This window comes from Camelina sativa, chromosome 2, assembly GCF_000633955.1.
Source record: "Camelina sativa cultivar DH55 chromosome 2, Cs, whole genome shotgun sequence".
Lineage (NCBI taxonomy): Eukaryota > Viridiplantae > Streptophyta > Magnoliopsida > Brassicales > Brassicaceae > Camelina > Camelina sativa.
The window spans coordinates 21,319,683-21,335,262 of record NC_025686.1 but is presented as its reverse complement, the minus strand read 5'-3'; the positions used below and the strand labels follow the sequence as shown (position 1 = coordinate 21,335,262).

The window sequence follows — 15,580 nt, the reverse complement described above, 5'->3', positions numbered from 1 at the left end:
TTTGACATATACGGGTGACTCGATCGACAGGAATGCGGGCACTAGGATGGTAAATCTCTTCTGCACCTGCACCACCCAAACAGCATTACATTATGTATTACATGAGTCAATGTTTGATCATTTTAGTGCTCATTTGTTTATTTATATACGGATTAGTTCCAAAACTCAAACCAAAATCAGGATCAAACACAACTACAAAAATAATAAAAACCTAACTAATTAACGTAAAATGATACTAATTAATGACCTCGGAACATCTAAAAGACCAAAAGACTCACTTTGTTTCTTGGCTTCCTCTTGTGCGCCAAGGGCTTTATCCATATGCGGAAACACAAGAAGAAGAAGGAGACAGAAAACCATTGAAGAGACCATATATAGAAGATGTCATCTTAAATTCTTAATATTACCTTATTTTGCTTATTAGTGTCGCCAGTGGCGGAGGCACATTGACAATCATGGGTGCAATTGACACCAATAAAATTTTAAATTTCTCCTAATTTACACTAATTTTTTCAATATAAATCAATTTGAACCCAACCAATTATGAGTTTGAATCCATTTTGAACCCATCAAACAATTTTCCTAGATCCACCACTGAGTGTCGCTCATGCTTTTGCGTTTATATAGGCTATAGGGAGGTGGCAATTAAAGAAATTTAAAGATATGGTGGGGATAATATAGAAAGGCTCAAAGACAAAGAAGATGAAGAAATCTGTGGACAGTCTAGCGAGAGACTTAAAGCTTATAGTCATCGACGACTTAGTTGTGTCACTTATGAGTCTCGAAGTTTTTGGTATTTTTATTCGGTGAAAAGTCTTCAATGGCCAATTAGCCATGCATGTGTCTGGTTTGTGGGTCTAGTACTGCATTGAATGGGATTCTCTTCATGTTACTTACTTTTTTTTTTGAAAAAGCTCTTCATGTTACTTACTTCCTTAGATATTTCTAATATCCTATATTTACTCCATGTCTCCATGGTTATATTCTGTTAATTCGTACAAAATAATGAAAATAAAATCGGATTATACGTGAAGAAAAAAGTTTAAAACAAAAAAAATTAATCTTTACTGTATTATTTTTTCATTCTGCAAATGTTCAATTATCTTGACTTTGGCAACTCTTGCGTCATCTAAGTCGGATAAGGATAGACCAAATCCGTGATTAATTGTTATTTTTGCTTATTTTGATAATTCGTTGAAGAACCTTGGAAGGGTTTGGATTTAAGATGATGGACTAAATAAAAATACAATTTTAAAACCAACTAAGCCAAAAAAAAAAAAAAACACACAGTCTGCATTAAACAAACAAAATTTTCAGTTACATTTTTGGCAACTCTGTTTCATAATAACAAATTGATAGCCAATTTAAACACTTCATAAAAAGACACTCGAAAATCACAAAAAAAGTTTTTTCTTTGGATTAAAAAGTTTGACCAAAGAGTTTAAAAAACATTCCAATGCCGACTCAAAAATAGGGTTTAATTTCAAACGTTGTTTTGTATATATATAGTTACAACTTGTAAGCAGCTGGAAGCTTTCTTGATTTGCTGAGCCATATAAGCTCTCCGATAAGTGCATTTGTTCCTTTGAGCTTCGTCCACATACAGACTAAGCAAGCTCCATAACACGAGCGTACCGAATCAAATACTACAGTACACGTAACTCAAACCAACCACCACCAAAACCCTTCACCTCAACGACTTTAAGCGTCTTTTCCAAACACTCTAGACTGATTTGATAAAGCCAATATTTACTTGGTTCAATCTCAAAAAAGCGTCTGCACATCAAAAATCAATCCATTAAACTCAATCTTTCCTCTTTTGACATCTTGCTTTACTGTATGTTTTAACAGTTACAAGATCTAGTATAGTAACTTAATTAATTACCTTCATAATTTGTCTTGGAGGATCCAATTAAGAGATTCCAAATCCGGACAGTACTTATTAATCAAGTTCTTAATCCCTACAAACTCATATGGATGCTGACTCGTCTTAACTCTTAAATACCAGATGTCGTGTTTCAAATCAACGTTGCAAATCTTCATCCTCCACATTTTGGATCATCTTTCTCCCAAAAAAAAAACGTAACTAAAGGTCTGATCATGAGTGTAAGATGTTAGATATGTTGAGTGATTTTGTATATATATACCTGGAAGAGATATGAACACACAGTTAAAGTCTTAGCATAAGAGAGATGTCGTTACAAGACAAGCAAGGATTTCTCTGGTTCCAATATTATATGTCGTCTCCGATCGAAGTATGATTCTTGCATCTGCTCGTTAACTATCTGGAAGTAAAAGTAAGGAACTATTCCAGAATACTTGAGGATTACTTTACTGCTATTAATTTGGTATATCAAATTTACAAATCGGCTCAGCCAAATCGCAGTTTTTAAAGACTAATTCTCTTAACTAAACGGTTCTGGTTTTCACCCAAAACCATTTCTTCATCTCCAAGACTCAGCACAGTTTATATAAATCTCAAACTCTCAAGAGACGGAAACTTGGAAAGCAAGGTAGTGACTTCAGAGCTCTGAAACCAGCCGGTTGTGAAGCCTCTTAGGGCATCTGTACTCTAGTAACAGTGACCATTTCTCAAAAAAATATATAATTTTTTTTTTTTACATATTTTCTTTTTTATTTATATTTTAATATTTGTACCACAAAACAATTGACATCTGTCTTATTTGTTGTGAGAACCGTTTCTCAAGTTTCTCCCTGAAGTATGGATTCTCTTTTTTTCTCTTCTTTTAATTATTTTTTTAATAAGAGTATTTCGAAGAGAATCTGCCAGTAAAGATGGTCTTAGCGCAGTCGAGTTCTTGAATCTTGTCCAGTTAGATTCCACAAGCGTATAGCTTCAGTGACTCAATGTTCGTTTGATTGTAAATGCAATCGGGCAAATCGATCAAGAATTGATGATTTTCGTGTAGGTCACTTCGAAGTATGAGCTAGGAGAGTTTATTTATTTATTTATACTTTTATTTTATTTTACTTTCCAAAATCATAGAATTTTCATTTCGAAAATCATATAATTTTTTAGTATATAAAAGCAAGATGTATATAAAATCTTAATATTACTCAATAGTGATTTTAGTTTGGTTCACATAGATGACCCCTCATTCTTTCGGAGAAGTTCAAATTATTCGGAAAATCAAACAAACAGAGTACAACATCATTAAATGGGACAAATTAAATAAACAAACCATTACTACTGAGAAGTCTTGATCATAGCTCTGCAACACTTTTAGGATCGTGTACAAGAACCTGCACATCCCCTGAAATACTCTGTAACATCTCAGCTCCACCATGTGCCTCCATCTTCTGACATTCCGCCATATCAGTACGCACGTAAAGCTCCACTCTTTCTAGTACAGGCCCATGCGCACGACCGGGACAACGCCCACGTCCCGACTGAATCAAAACCTTCAAAACATTTAGCTCTCCAAAGCAACCACTGAAGTTCCTCACGACCACGACCTTAAGTGTCTTAGGAAGATTCTTATAAGTAAGATTTTTTTTCCAATATGAACGTGGACCGACGCCACAATATGACTTAGCGTACTGCAATATATCAAAACGAAAAATTTTGAGCTTTAGGGAAAATCATACATAGTAAAAGGAACTATTGTTCTCAAATTCAATACTACTATATATAGTAATCTTACCGAGAAAAGGCTTCGACGGATGCATTCGAAAGTTAATGTTTCTAGGTTAGGGCAATTATCGAGGAGGAGCCTAATTCCTTTAAACTCCATGACATGCAACCTTGTTCTCAGCACCAAATGTTGTGTTTCCATAGGACGAAGTAAAGAAGACGGATCATCACATTCTTGGATAGCCTTCAAAAAGAAAAACACATGCACTTACACTTACTCAGATAAAGATAACTGTCAACTAACCGTCTTTATATCCATCAATTACAACGCAATAGCTTATAAGGTAAAGATACTACTATATTAGCTACTACTCCCTCGTTTTATATTCTAGCTGATTTCACACACATAAATAAAACAATTTAATTTTTTTATTTTACCCTTAATTAATGTATTATTTTATTTGTTTTAAGTAATTAATAAGCCAAAGTGAGGGATAAGACTGAAAATTTGATTGATAAAATTCCATCTTAAACATAAAACGACAAGTAATATGAAACAAAAAAATTTCTCTAGAATGATAAGTAAAAAAAAACCGGAGGGAGTACTACATGGGCTATTAAAAACTTTCATGGGGAGAATCGTTATATTTTGAAACTAACCTATATCCCCTAGTAAAATATTTTGCTCATTTCTCATTCTCAAAGATATGTTAATAACGTGAAAATGATGTTAAGAGTTATAAATATACCTGAAGGAGAAAAGGGCATACACTTAAGGTCCTCGCACCTCCAAGACTGTTAAGGAAGCCAGAAAGCATAGTTCCTTCCAGTTTGGTTCTTTCATTGGGTTCTTCGTAGTCGCCCTCTGCCTCAAAATCTAAATAAACTTCTTTGAACTTATTCATTTTCTTGACATCAAAAGCAAGCACTTGGCCTGAGTACTTGAATATCTCTACATTAGGCAGATCAAAGGAACAAGCCATGTAACGAGAGAATTCACAGTTCTCAAATTCAAATTCCTTGATATCTCCGGCTATGTTGTTGATANATTGCACCACGCACGTAAAGCTCCACTCTTTCTAGTACAGGCCCATGCGCACGACCGGGACAACGCCCACGTCCCAACTGAATCAAAATCTTCAAAACATTTAGCTCTCTAAAGCAACCACTGAAGTTCCTCACGACCACGACCTTAAGTGTCTTAGGAAGATTCTCATAAGTAAGATTTTTTTTCCAATATGAACGTGGACCGACGCCACAATATGACTTAGCGTACTGCAATATATCAAAACGACAAATTATGACTTTTAGGGAAAATCATACATATATAGAAAATATAACTATTGTTCTCAAGTTCCCATTTATAGTAGTCTTACCGAGTAAAAGCTTCGAACTAGGATATCCAAAGTTAACGTTTCCAGGTTAGGGCAATTATCGAGGAGGAGCGTAATTCCTTTAAACTCCATGACATGCAACCTTGTTCTCAGCACCAAATGTTGTGTTTCCATAGGACGAAGTAAAGAAGACGGATCATCACATTCTTGGATAGCCTTCAAAAAGAAAAACACATCCATGCACTTACTAGATAAACATAACTGTCAACTAACCGTCTTTATATCCATCAATTACAATGCAATAGCTTATAAGGTAAAGATACTACACATACTAGCTACTATATTAGCTACTACTACATATTCCTTTTATCCACTAGGATATTAAAAACTTTCATAGGGAGAATCGTTATATTTTTGAAACTAACCTATATCCCCTAGTAAAATACTTTGCTCAGTTCTCATTCTCAAAGATATGTTAATAACGTGAAAATGTAATGTAAATAAGTTAAGAGTTAAATATATACCTGAAGGAGAAAAGGGCATACACTTAAGGTCCTCGCACCTCGAAGACTGTTAAGGAAGCCCGAAAGCATAGTTCCCTCTAATTTGGTTCTTTCATTGGGTTCTTCGTAGTCGTCCTCTGCCTCAAAATCTAAATAAACTTCTTTGAACTTATTCATTTTCTTGACATCAAAAGCAAGCACTTGGCCTGAGTACTTGAATATCTCCACATTAGGCAGATCAAAGGAACAAGCCATGTAAAGAGAGAATTCACAGTTCTCAAATTCAAATTCCTTGATATCTCCGGCTATGTTGTTGATAACAACACCCCAACAATAACTAAAACTTAGACTCTTGAGCGTAGGAGAGGTTAATATCAAAGACTCGGCCCCTGTGAGTTCGATCCAACCTATAGAGAGCTTTCTAAGCGATCCAGAGTTTGTGAATTTCGAGGGGTCAAACCCGCACGAATATATCTTCAGCGATTCGAGGGTTCTTGAATTGTAAACGCTTGCTGGTAAATGCACATAAACCTTGTAATACCTCGACGCATCGGTAGTGACTGACCAATAAAAGTCTGTGAAATCAAGAACTAGGTTCTTGACTTTTCTTGCGACTGCGAATTCGATCAGGGACTCCATCTCTGCCGCAAATCCCCATGGAACAGAGAACTTAATCTCGAAGGTTTCCATGCAGTAACCCTGATATCGAGAGACCCATTGACACATATAGTTAACAAACGAAATCCTTTTGGATCTTTTGTCGGAGACAGAGCGGTCCACGTACTCGGACTCCTCGAAAGAAATGTTTCTTGTCTCACGACAGAGATACCTCCACCTCTTAGAGAGTAAACTTGTCCTTAAACATTCCTTAAACGACAAACAAGAGATGATCAGAATCAGAAGTACATCCGGTAGATTGGATAATGCGTCTAGTTCGATACTTGAAGCCATTCTCTTTGAAGTCATCTCTTCCAATCGAAATCCTGCTATGGATAAAACAAAAATGGTCAGTGAATTGAAGCTATCTCCTTTGCATTTACAGTTTCAATAAACATTTCCGAATCTAATGCACTAAAAAAAGACATCTTTATTTATAACTTATAAAAAGGAATAACAATGCAGAAATACAATAAGAATACATTTGTCTTATAACTAATAAAATAAAAACAGAGGTCTCAACAGTCAACGTATAAGTTACATTACAATACTGGTACACAAATTATTTTACCTCTGTTTCAAAAACATAATTAAAAAACAAAAAAACTATTGAAAACTTTAACTACTCTTTTTTTGTGGAAAAAAACTATAACTACTCACTTGGCAGAATTTTCTAATTAAACTTTTGTTTTTCTTCTCACAAATATCAATATAAGTTTATTTTTTATTTTTCTACAAAATCTGGCTATGAAATTCCTTGTAAACGATTTCTACAAAATATGCTACATATCCGTAATTGATATGACATTTTTATCATTCAAATTCAGTGGACGCAGATGGTGGAGCAAGAAAAACACTAAAGTAAAATCCTTCAAATGTAAATGCAGCACATAGATCTCATAATATTTTAAGCAAAAATAAAATATTATAACAAAGATAAATAACAAAGATTTTTTAAAAATAAAATCAAAGAAGAACTCATGCACCTGAAAACTTTGTCTTCTTCCGGTTATGCCTGTTTAAGACCTCAAGATTTCTTTTTCTTCTTTCTTTAAAACGTATTTTTGAAGGGTTTTTTTTTTCTTCTCTTTTTATCAATATGTAATTTTGTAATTATGATAAGTCATAGTCATATAGTGAATGTCGTAAATGNTTCGACGCATCGGTAGTGACTGACCAATAAAATTCTGTGAAATCAAGAACTAGGTTCTTGACTTGTCTTGAGACTGCGAATTCGATCAGGGACTCCATCTCTGCCGCAAATCCCCATGGAACAGAGAACTTAATCTCGAAGGTTTCCATGCAGTAACCCTGATATCGAGAGACCCATTGACACATATAGTTAACAAACGAAATCCTTTTGGATCTTTTGTCGGAGACAGAGCGGTCCACGTACTCGGACTCCTCGAAAGAAATGTTTCTTGTCTCACGACAGAGATACCTCCACCTCTTAGAGAGTAAACTTGTCCTTAAACATTCCTTGAACGACAAACAAGAGATGATCAGAATCAGAAGTACATCCGGTAGATTGGATAATGCGTCTAGTTCGATACTTGAAGCCATTCTCTTTGAAGTCATCTCTTCCAATCGAAATCCTGCTATGGATAAAACAAAAATGGTCAGTGAATTGAAGCTATCTCCTTTGCATTTACAGTTTCAATAAACATTTCCGAATCTAATGCACTAAAAAAAGACATCTTTATTTATAACTTATAAAAAGGAATAACAATGCAGAAATACAATAAGAATACATTTGTCTTATAACTAATAAAATAAAAACAGAGGTCTCAACAGTCAACGTATAAGTTACATTACAATACTGGTACACAAATTATTTTACCTCTGTTTCAAAAACATAATTAAAAAACAAAAAAACTATTGAAAACTTTAACTACTCTTTTTTTGTGGAAAAAAACTATAACTACTCACTTGGCAGAATTTTCTAATTAAACTTTTGTTTTTCTTCTCACAAATATCAATATAAGTTTATTTTTTATTTTTCTACAAAATCTGGCTATGAAATTCCTTGTAAACGATTTCTACAAAATATGCTACATATCCGTAATTGATATGACATTTTTATCATTCAAATTCAGTGGACGCAGATGGTGGAGCAAGAAAAACACTAAAGTAAAATCCTTCAAATGTAAATGCAGCACATAGATCTCATAATATTTTAAGCAAAAATAAAATATTATAACAAAGATAAATAACAAAGATTTTTTAAAAATAAAATCAAAGAAGAACTCATGCACCTGAAAACTTTGTCTTCTTCCGGTTATGCCTGTTTAAGACCTCAAGATTTCTTTTTCTTCTTTCTTTAAAACGTATTTTTGAAGGGTTTTTTTTTTCTTCTCTTTTTATCAATATGTAATTTTGTAATTATGATAAGTCATAGTCATATAGTGAATGTCGTAAATGTTTTAAAAGGGAAGAAATATAGGTACATGAATATGCTACTGTAAAATATAAGGGTAGGTGATGGCTATTTGGCTCACTTGGATATATATTTCAAATCATGTGTTAACATCTTATCTCATTTTTTGAAATTTGAATTACAGCAAACAAATTATTTGTTAAGAAAAAAATCTCATTTGGTTAAAATCTCATCCTAAATTCAATGAAAGTCAAAAGGCTTAATTTTGTTAACTTATTTGCTTTTTTTTTTTTTTCTTTTTGGTAGAAAATCTTATTGGTATTACTAAAGATGCATTTTTATTGATTATATACATCTTTTTGTGGTCAGAAAATGTGGCCAACTTTTATTTATAAAAAAAATATATAAAAGACCTTACTCTGAAGGATAATTTAAAGAAATATATATTATGAGATTCTTCGATAATTTTGTTCAAGTGAACCAATGGCCATCACCTACCCTTATCTTTTACACTAGCATATCATTAACCTAAATTGCTCTTCCTTTTAAAACATGTACCAACTAAAATAACAGTGAAGTTCTTTCTCGTTATTTTAACGGTTTTCGAGAAACAAAACATATGGTTTTGAAAAGAAAAAAAAAATTGGATAATCTTAATGTTCTGTCATTTGATTCACACGGTAAAGCAACGTTTCATAAACGAGTAGAGCAAGGCCCTTTCATCATCCCACCAATCCATTTGCCACGTAAATCTCAATTCTCAATATACTTTCCAACACAGTAGAGCAAGACCCTTCATGCGGTGGGATACACAACATTTGGTACTGAAAACGAAGATGCTTAGCATATAAAAGGATCCTCAGCATTTTTGAATCACCTTCAGTTAGCATTCGGGTACCCTTTCGGGTTTTGGGTCGAGTATTTCGGGTTTTCGGGTTTAGAAACATAAGACCCATTCAGATATTTTAGATTTCGGGTCGGGTTCGGGTAAACACCCATCGGGTTTAAGTATTTTCGGGTTTCACCCAAAGTCTCAAATTATATTTCGAGTTCGGATCGGATTTGTAATTTTTTAATCCAAACCAAAATAAAAGATCCCTAAATCAATCCAAATTCATTAAAAATGATTATAATCATAAATAAATAAAAAAAATCAAAGTTATCAAACCAAATTGAATTCATTAAAAGAAAAGGACAATTCTAAATAACAAAATATCAAATTCACAAACCGATAATTTTTGACTTCTTACAACATCAAATTCAAAATTAAAACTATATAATCTATCTAAATTAACATATAAAAATTGACATATTTAAAAATGAAAACTAATTTATCTAGTAAGTTGTAATAATGATTATAAAATTATTTGCAAAACTTGTAAATTAACTCAACCTATTGTTAAATATATATAACTTTGGATAGTTTCGGGTATTTGTTCGGGTGTTCGGATATATCTAATCGGGTTCGGGTATCAATTTCATTTATAAAAAGCATCCAATTGGATATTTTTAAAGTTCGGATTCGGGTTCGGATCGGGTATTTTTAATCGGGTTCGGGTTAAATTTTCGGGTTCGGATATTTTGCCCAGCCCTACCTTCAGTGCATACATGTTCCGACCAATAATAATTTTTAACAATCTATCATCTATGCCATATACTAACTGAAAAAAAAAGTGCTCTAAGGGTCTAGGGTTAGAGTCAAGAATACAGGTAGGTGATGTTTTTTGGGGCTCATTTAGATATGTTTTTTCTCTCTTTCAAAATCATGTATTAAAATACTCTTTTTCATTTTCGGAGTCATCCCAACTTTTTTTCGTTTTGGTAAAAGTCTTATTTGGCTAAAATCATATGTTCTGATTTAGAAGCTTCAGATGTTAAAAAAGCCCCAAAAGCAGCTGACTAGTCCCTAAGATTTAAAATTTGTCACTAGATGTCATCTTTTCCACTCAGCGTTTCAGCAATCTTTTATAGACTAAGTAGGTCTTGGCTTTTGGATATCCGATCGAGTTCAGATATGGTATTTCGGTAAGGGGGTTCTAGACACATTCGGATATTTTTAGTATTCGGATCGAGTTTCGAATATACACCCATCGGGTTCAGGTATCCGAACTTAATCCAAAATTAAACAAAACCAAACTCAATGCCATTCATTCAATCCAAAATTAAACAAAACCGAACACAAAAAAAAAAACCAATGTTCAAACTTCAAACCACAAACAAACATCTCCATGTCTTAACAAACCAAGTACTAAAGAAACAACAAAGTAAACAAGTTTTCCAAATGAAACACCAAGTGAAAAACTAGCTGACACACCAAGTGATTGTAACACCAATTGCACCAAGTGAAACACCAAAACAACAAAACACCAAAGTCGATAGTTCTTGTCCTCTTGATGATTAATTCATATGAAAATAAGAAGCATATTAGACGATCATGAATAGAGTAAAAGAGTAAGAGACAGAAAATCCATTGAACTTATTTACCTTGTAACTGTAGCGGAGACCTGAGTGTGAATGTAGAACTCTGAAAACAAAAGAATTGGATCAGTTAACATAAAGTATAAGAGAGGCAATAACAAAAAAACGACAAGATATACAAAACTTTTCCAAGTCTATCTTCATATTCCACTTCTGCAAGTATTTTTGCATTTGTAAGCACTTTTGATTCAATTACAATGTGGACCATGAACAGGACGACTACAAAGTTTGGGGAATTTTTGACATATACGGGTGACTCGATCGACAGGAATGCGGGCACTAGGATGGTAAATCTCTTCTGCACCTGCACCACCCAAACAGCATTACATTATGTATTACATGAGTCAATGTTTGATCATTTTAGTGCTCATTTGTTTATTTATATACGGATTAGTTCCAAAACTCAAACCAAAATCAGGATCAAACACAACTACAAAAATAATAAAAACCTAACTAATTAACGTAAAATGATACTAATTAATGACCTCGGAACATCTAAAAGACCAAAAGACTCACTTTGTTTCTTGGCTTCCTCTTGTGCGCCAAGGGCTTTATCCATATGCGGAAACACAAGAAGAAGAAGGAGACAGAAAACCATTGAAGAGACCATATATAGAAGATGTCATCTTAAACCCTTATCTTTTTACACCAGTGTATATAATCATGGTTTTCCATAATTGAGGGTAAAAAAAAACCAAGGATATACATCCATCGGGTTCGGGTTGGATTCCGGTAGCCAAACTTAATCCAAAATTAAACAAAACCAAACTCAATGCCATTCATTCAATCCAAAATTAAACAAAACCAAGCACAAAAAGAGACCAATGTTCAAAATTCAAACCACAAACAAACCAAGTACTAAAGAAACAACAAAGTAAACAAGTTTTCCAAGTGAAACACCAAGTGAATAACTAGCCGAGACACCAAGTGATTGTAACACCAATTACACCAAGTGAAAAACCAAGACAACAAAACACCAAAGCCGATAGTTTTTGTCCTCTTGATGATGAATTCATATGAAAATAAGAAGCATATTAGACGATTATGAATAGAGTAAAAGAGTAAGAGACAGATAATACATTAAACTTATTTACCTTGTAGTTGTAGTCGAGACCTGAGTGTGGTTTACTCTTCAATGAAGAACTCTGAAAACAAAAGAATTGTATGAGTTAACATAAAGTAAGAGGCAATAACAAAAAAACAACAAGATATACAAAAATTTTCAAGTTTATCTTCATATTCCACTTCCGCAAGTATTTGTGCATTTGTAAGCATTTTTGATTCATTTGCAATGTCTTGTTTCATCCACTGCTCAGTACACATCAAAACTTCAACCATATAGGGAGTTAGGCAACTTCTATGTGGTTCTATTACCCTACAACTTGTGCTAAAATCACTTTCAAATGCTACAGATGACACTTGCATAACAAAGACATCAAGAGCCATTTGTGATAAAATACGGTACTTGCCACAGTTGAGTTTCCACCAAGAAAGAACATCATAGTCAGTGCCCATCATCACATTCGGATTCTCAACAGCCTCTTTCAGATATGTATTGGAAACGGCCAAAATCAACTCTAACTATTTGTGAAACGCTTATTTATACCTGGATTTTTATACCCAGCATAAATAAACCTAAATCATCCAAAATTTCAAATTTTATCCCTCAACTATGTAAAATAATGCCAATTTCAACATCAGTTTTAACTGTGTTAATTAGCCAGTTAACGACGCTGAGTTAGACGACACCGTGGCATATAGGTCTAGGCATTCGGTTAACCGTTTGGTTTCAGTTCGGTTATGTTTGGTTAGCTTGGATATAGTAATATAATAACCATTTAGGTATTTTAGAAATTTTGGTTCGGCTCGGTTTTGGTTCGGTTAGTTGAATGGATAACCATAACTACCATAAATTATATTGAAATTAACCAAAATAAACCTAATATAACCAAAGATAACCGAATATAGCCAAAATTAACCAAAAATACATTATAAAAATATAAAAGGGGGAAAAATATTGATCCGATTTTACAAAATAGTATTTAACTTTGTAAATTCAAAATAATAACATTTAAATATATTAATTATTTAAAGTATTTAATTGTTTTGAATGTAGAAATAATTAATATTTTAAGTTTATTTTATAGTTTTGCATAATATTAAGTATATTATTTTGGGTATATTCTAGGTTTTTGGATATTTTGGTTAACCATTTAATTGTCAGTTCGGTTTGGTTTGGTTTGGTTTGGTTTCGGTTAGTTTGGATATAGGATTTTACTAACCATTCAGTTATTTGAGAACTTTGGTTCGGTTTCGGTTTGATTTTTTTTTGTTTGGTTTGGTCGGTTATTTAGTTAATGGTTATTTTACCCAGCCCTGGCATACATGTGGCCAAAAAAATTAATACGACGTCGTATTGGTTGCAAGATAATGAAAAATACTATAAGCAAAGACTACCATAATGATTCCCAAACCACTCGGCCATATTGATTTATTACCTTGTAAAGAAAAACGCTTTATATATCCTATTAGATATTCACCTGCAGTATACCGCGAGGCTATTTTTTTAATAAAAAGTATAATTTGTTTTATAGATTAACTATATATATAACTAATGTTTAATTTGTATTTTTTAAAATGTACAACCTTACAAATATAGATATATTAGTTAGTATAGAAATTAGAAAGTATTTTGTTTGAAGTTTATTATTTTATATTATAGTATAACATACAATTAAATAAGTAGTGATTTATAGAAAGAATATACTGTGTTTTTTTTTTCTGATTTACAGATAGTAGTATTTTTATTATTTTAATTTGTTTAGATATATGTACAGGATAATGTTGTATTTGAGTTTTGTATGTTTTATATATAAAGAATCAGTTAACTTTACTATATATAGTTTTGTTGTATATAATTTGTTTAGGAAATGTTCCTGTGGAGAAAATATTGTTTTGTAAAATTCGAAACTTAATATTAATTAAATTTATTTTAAACTTAATATATAATGTTAAATGGAGTGGTTCCTATTGTTTTGGAAATTTTATTAAGATGAGAAATCTTGTTTCCAAAAATTGAAATTAAATATTATTAAATTAAATAAAAAATAAATTAATATATAATGCTAATGACATGCTTGTAAATAGGTTTCAACTCCATGATTTATTTGTTAAATGTCTCCAAAAATGTATATATAGATTTTATTTTATCCGTTCTTCTTCTTTTCCCCTTTTTTGTTTCCCATGGGAACGGAGACAACTCGGAAAAGAAAACTCTGGAATCCAAAAATCAAATCGGAAAAGAAAACAAAGTTGAAAATATCGATTTGATTCGTATTTTGGGAGATATGCAGAGAGGAGAGACGGAGATGACAAGTCCAAATTATTGCTTTATATCTAGATATAGTTAATATGTTATCCCTTTGTTAAAAAAAAAAATTAATATGTTATCCAATAAAACACAATAAGTCGATGTGTCCGAGTCGTTAGGTTAGAAAAATTGGTTGCTGTCAACCCGAGATCAAACCCTACTACAAGTGATTTTTTGCATTATTTTGCAACCAATACGGCGTCGTATTGAACTATCTTGTCATGTGTATGCCATGGTGTAGTCTGATTCAGCACCGTTAACTGGCTAATTAACACCATTTAAATAGATGTTGAAATTGGCCAATTTTACATAGTTGAAGTATAAAATTTGAATTTTTGGATGATTTAGGTTAATTTATGCAGGGTACTAAAATCCAGGTATGAATAAGCGTTTCACAAATAGTTAGGAGATGTATTCAACTCATCATTTGTTTCTTTAACTCCAATCTCATTTAACAATACTTTGTCCCTTTTATCAACTGTAAAAAACCGAGAAGAACTTCACTCACATCCGACTGAGATGACTGAGAAGGCTGAGATTTAGCATACCTTTCACTATACTGCTTGAACATATCAACTAGAAGATTATAAACCTTGTCATACATCTCTTTAGTTGTATGAGTCTGCTCACCATACAACTCAGCAAAACAAACCTTTGCAAAATGCAGCGTCTTACTAGGATCAAACACAGTCGTTATATTCAACATTGTATTGATATTACTAATATAATCCTAATACTTATCAAACTTCTTATACATTTCCTCAATCTTTTTCTTCAACTCAGAATCATAACTAGAACACAACATGCCAAGAGTTGTTGAAATGTTGACTATCTCTCCATAACACTTATGCGCATCCAGTCTAGTGCAAGCCGAGACAATCAATGTTGAATTGTAAAAAATCTCCAGAAACTTGTCTAACCTTTCAATAGAACGCCAATCATTCAAGTTAGGAGGTCAAATTCTCTTTCTTCCATTATCAATCTCCAAGAATTGATCATTGTATAACTTGTCTTTTGTCTCTATCTTATCAAATGCTACCCTATACTTAATTGCCCTCTGCAACATCAAATATGTCGAATTTCACCTACTTCTGACATCCAAAGGCAAACTACCGCCTGTCATCCTAACGGAATCTATCTTCTGGTCAAATGTGTTTTGCCTATTTCTGTCGGATCTAAAATTGTATGAGATAGAATTCCTGATTGCAACTACATTATCATCTACTTCAGCCAACCTATCTCTCACAATCAAATTAATGATATGAC

At 32.8% G+C, this 15,580-nt stretch overlaps 1 protein-coding gene across 1 annotated transcript; it reads right to left on the bottom strand.

Annotated features, from left to right (window-relative positions):
* LOC104755137 (putative F-box/LRR-repeat protein At1g56400) lies at positions 3,215-6,398 on the bottom strand. Its single transcript, XM_010477480.2, has 3 exons — positions 5,454-6,398; positions 3,666-3,839; positions 3,215-3,561 (listed from the first exon to the last, which is right to left on the bottom strand). The coding sequence occupies exons 1-3, from the start codon at positions 6,396-6,398 to the stop codon at positions 3,226-3,228; spliced, it is 1,455 nt and encodes a 484-aa protein (XP_010475782.1). The 3' UTR covers positions 3,215-3,225.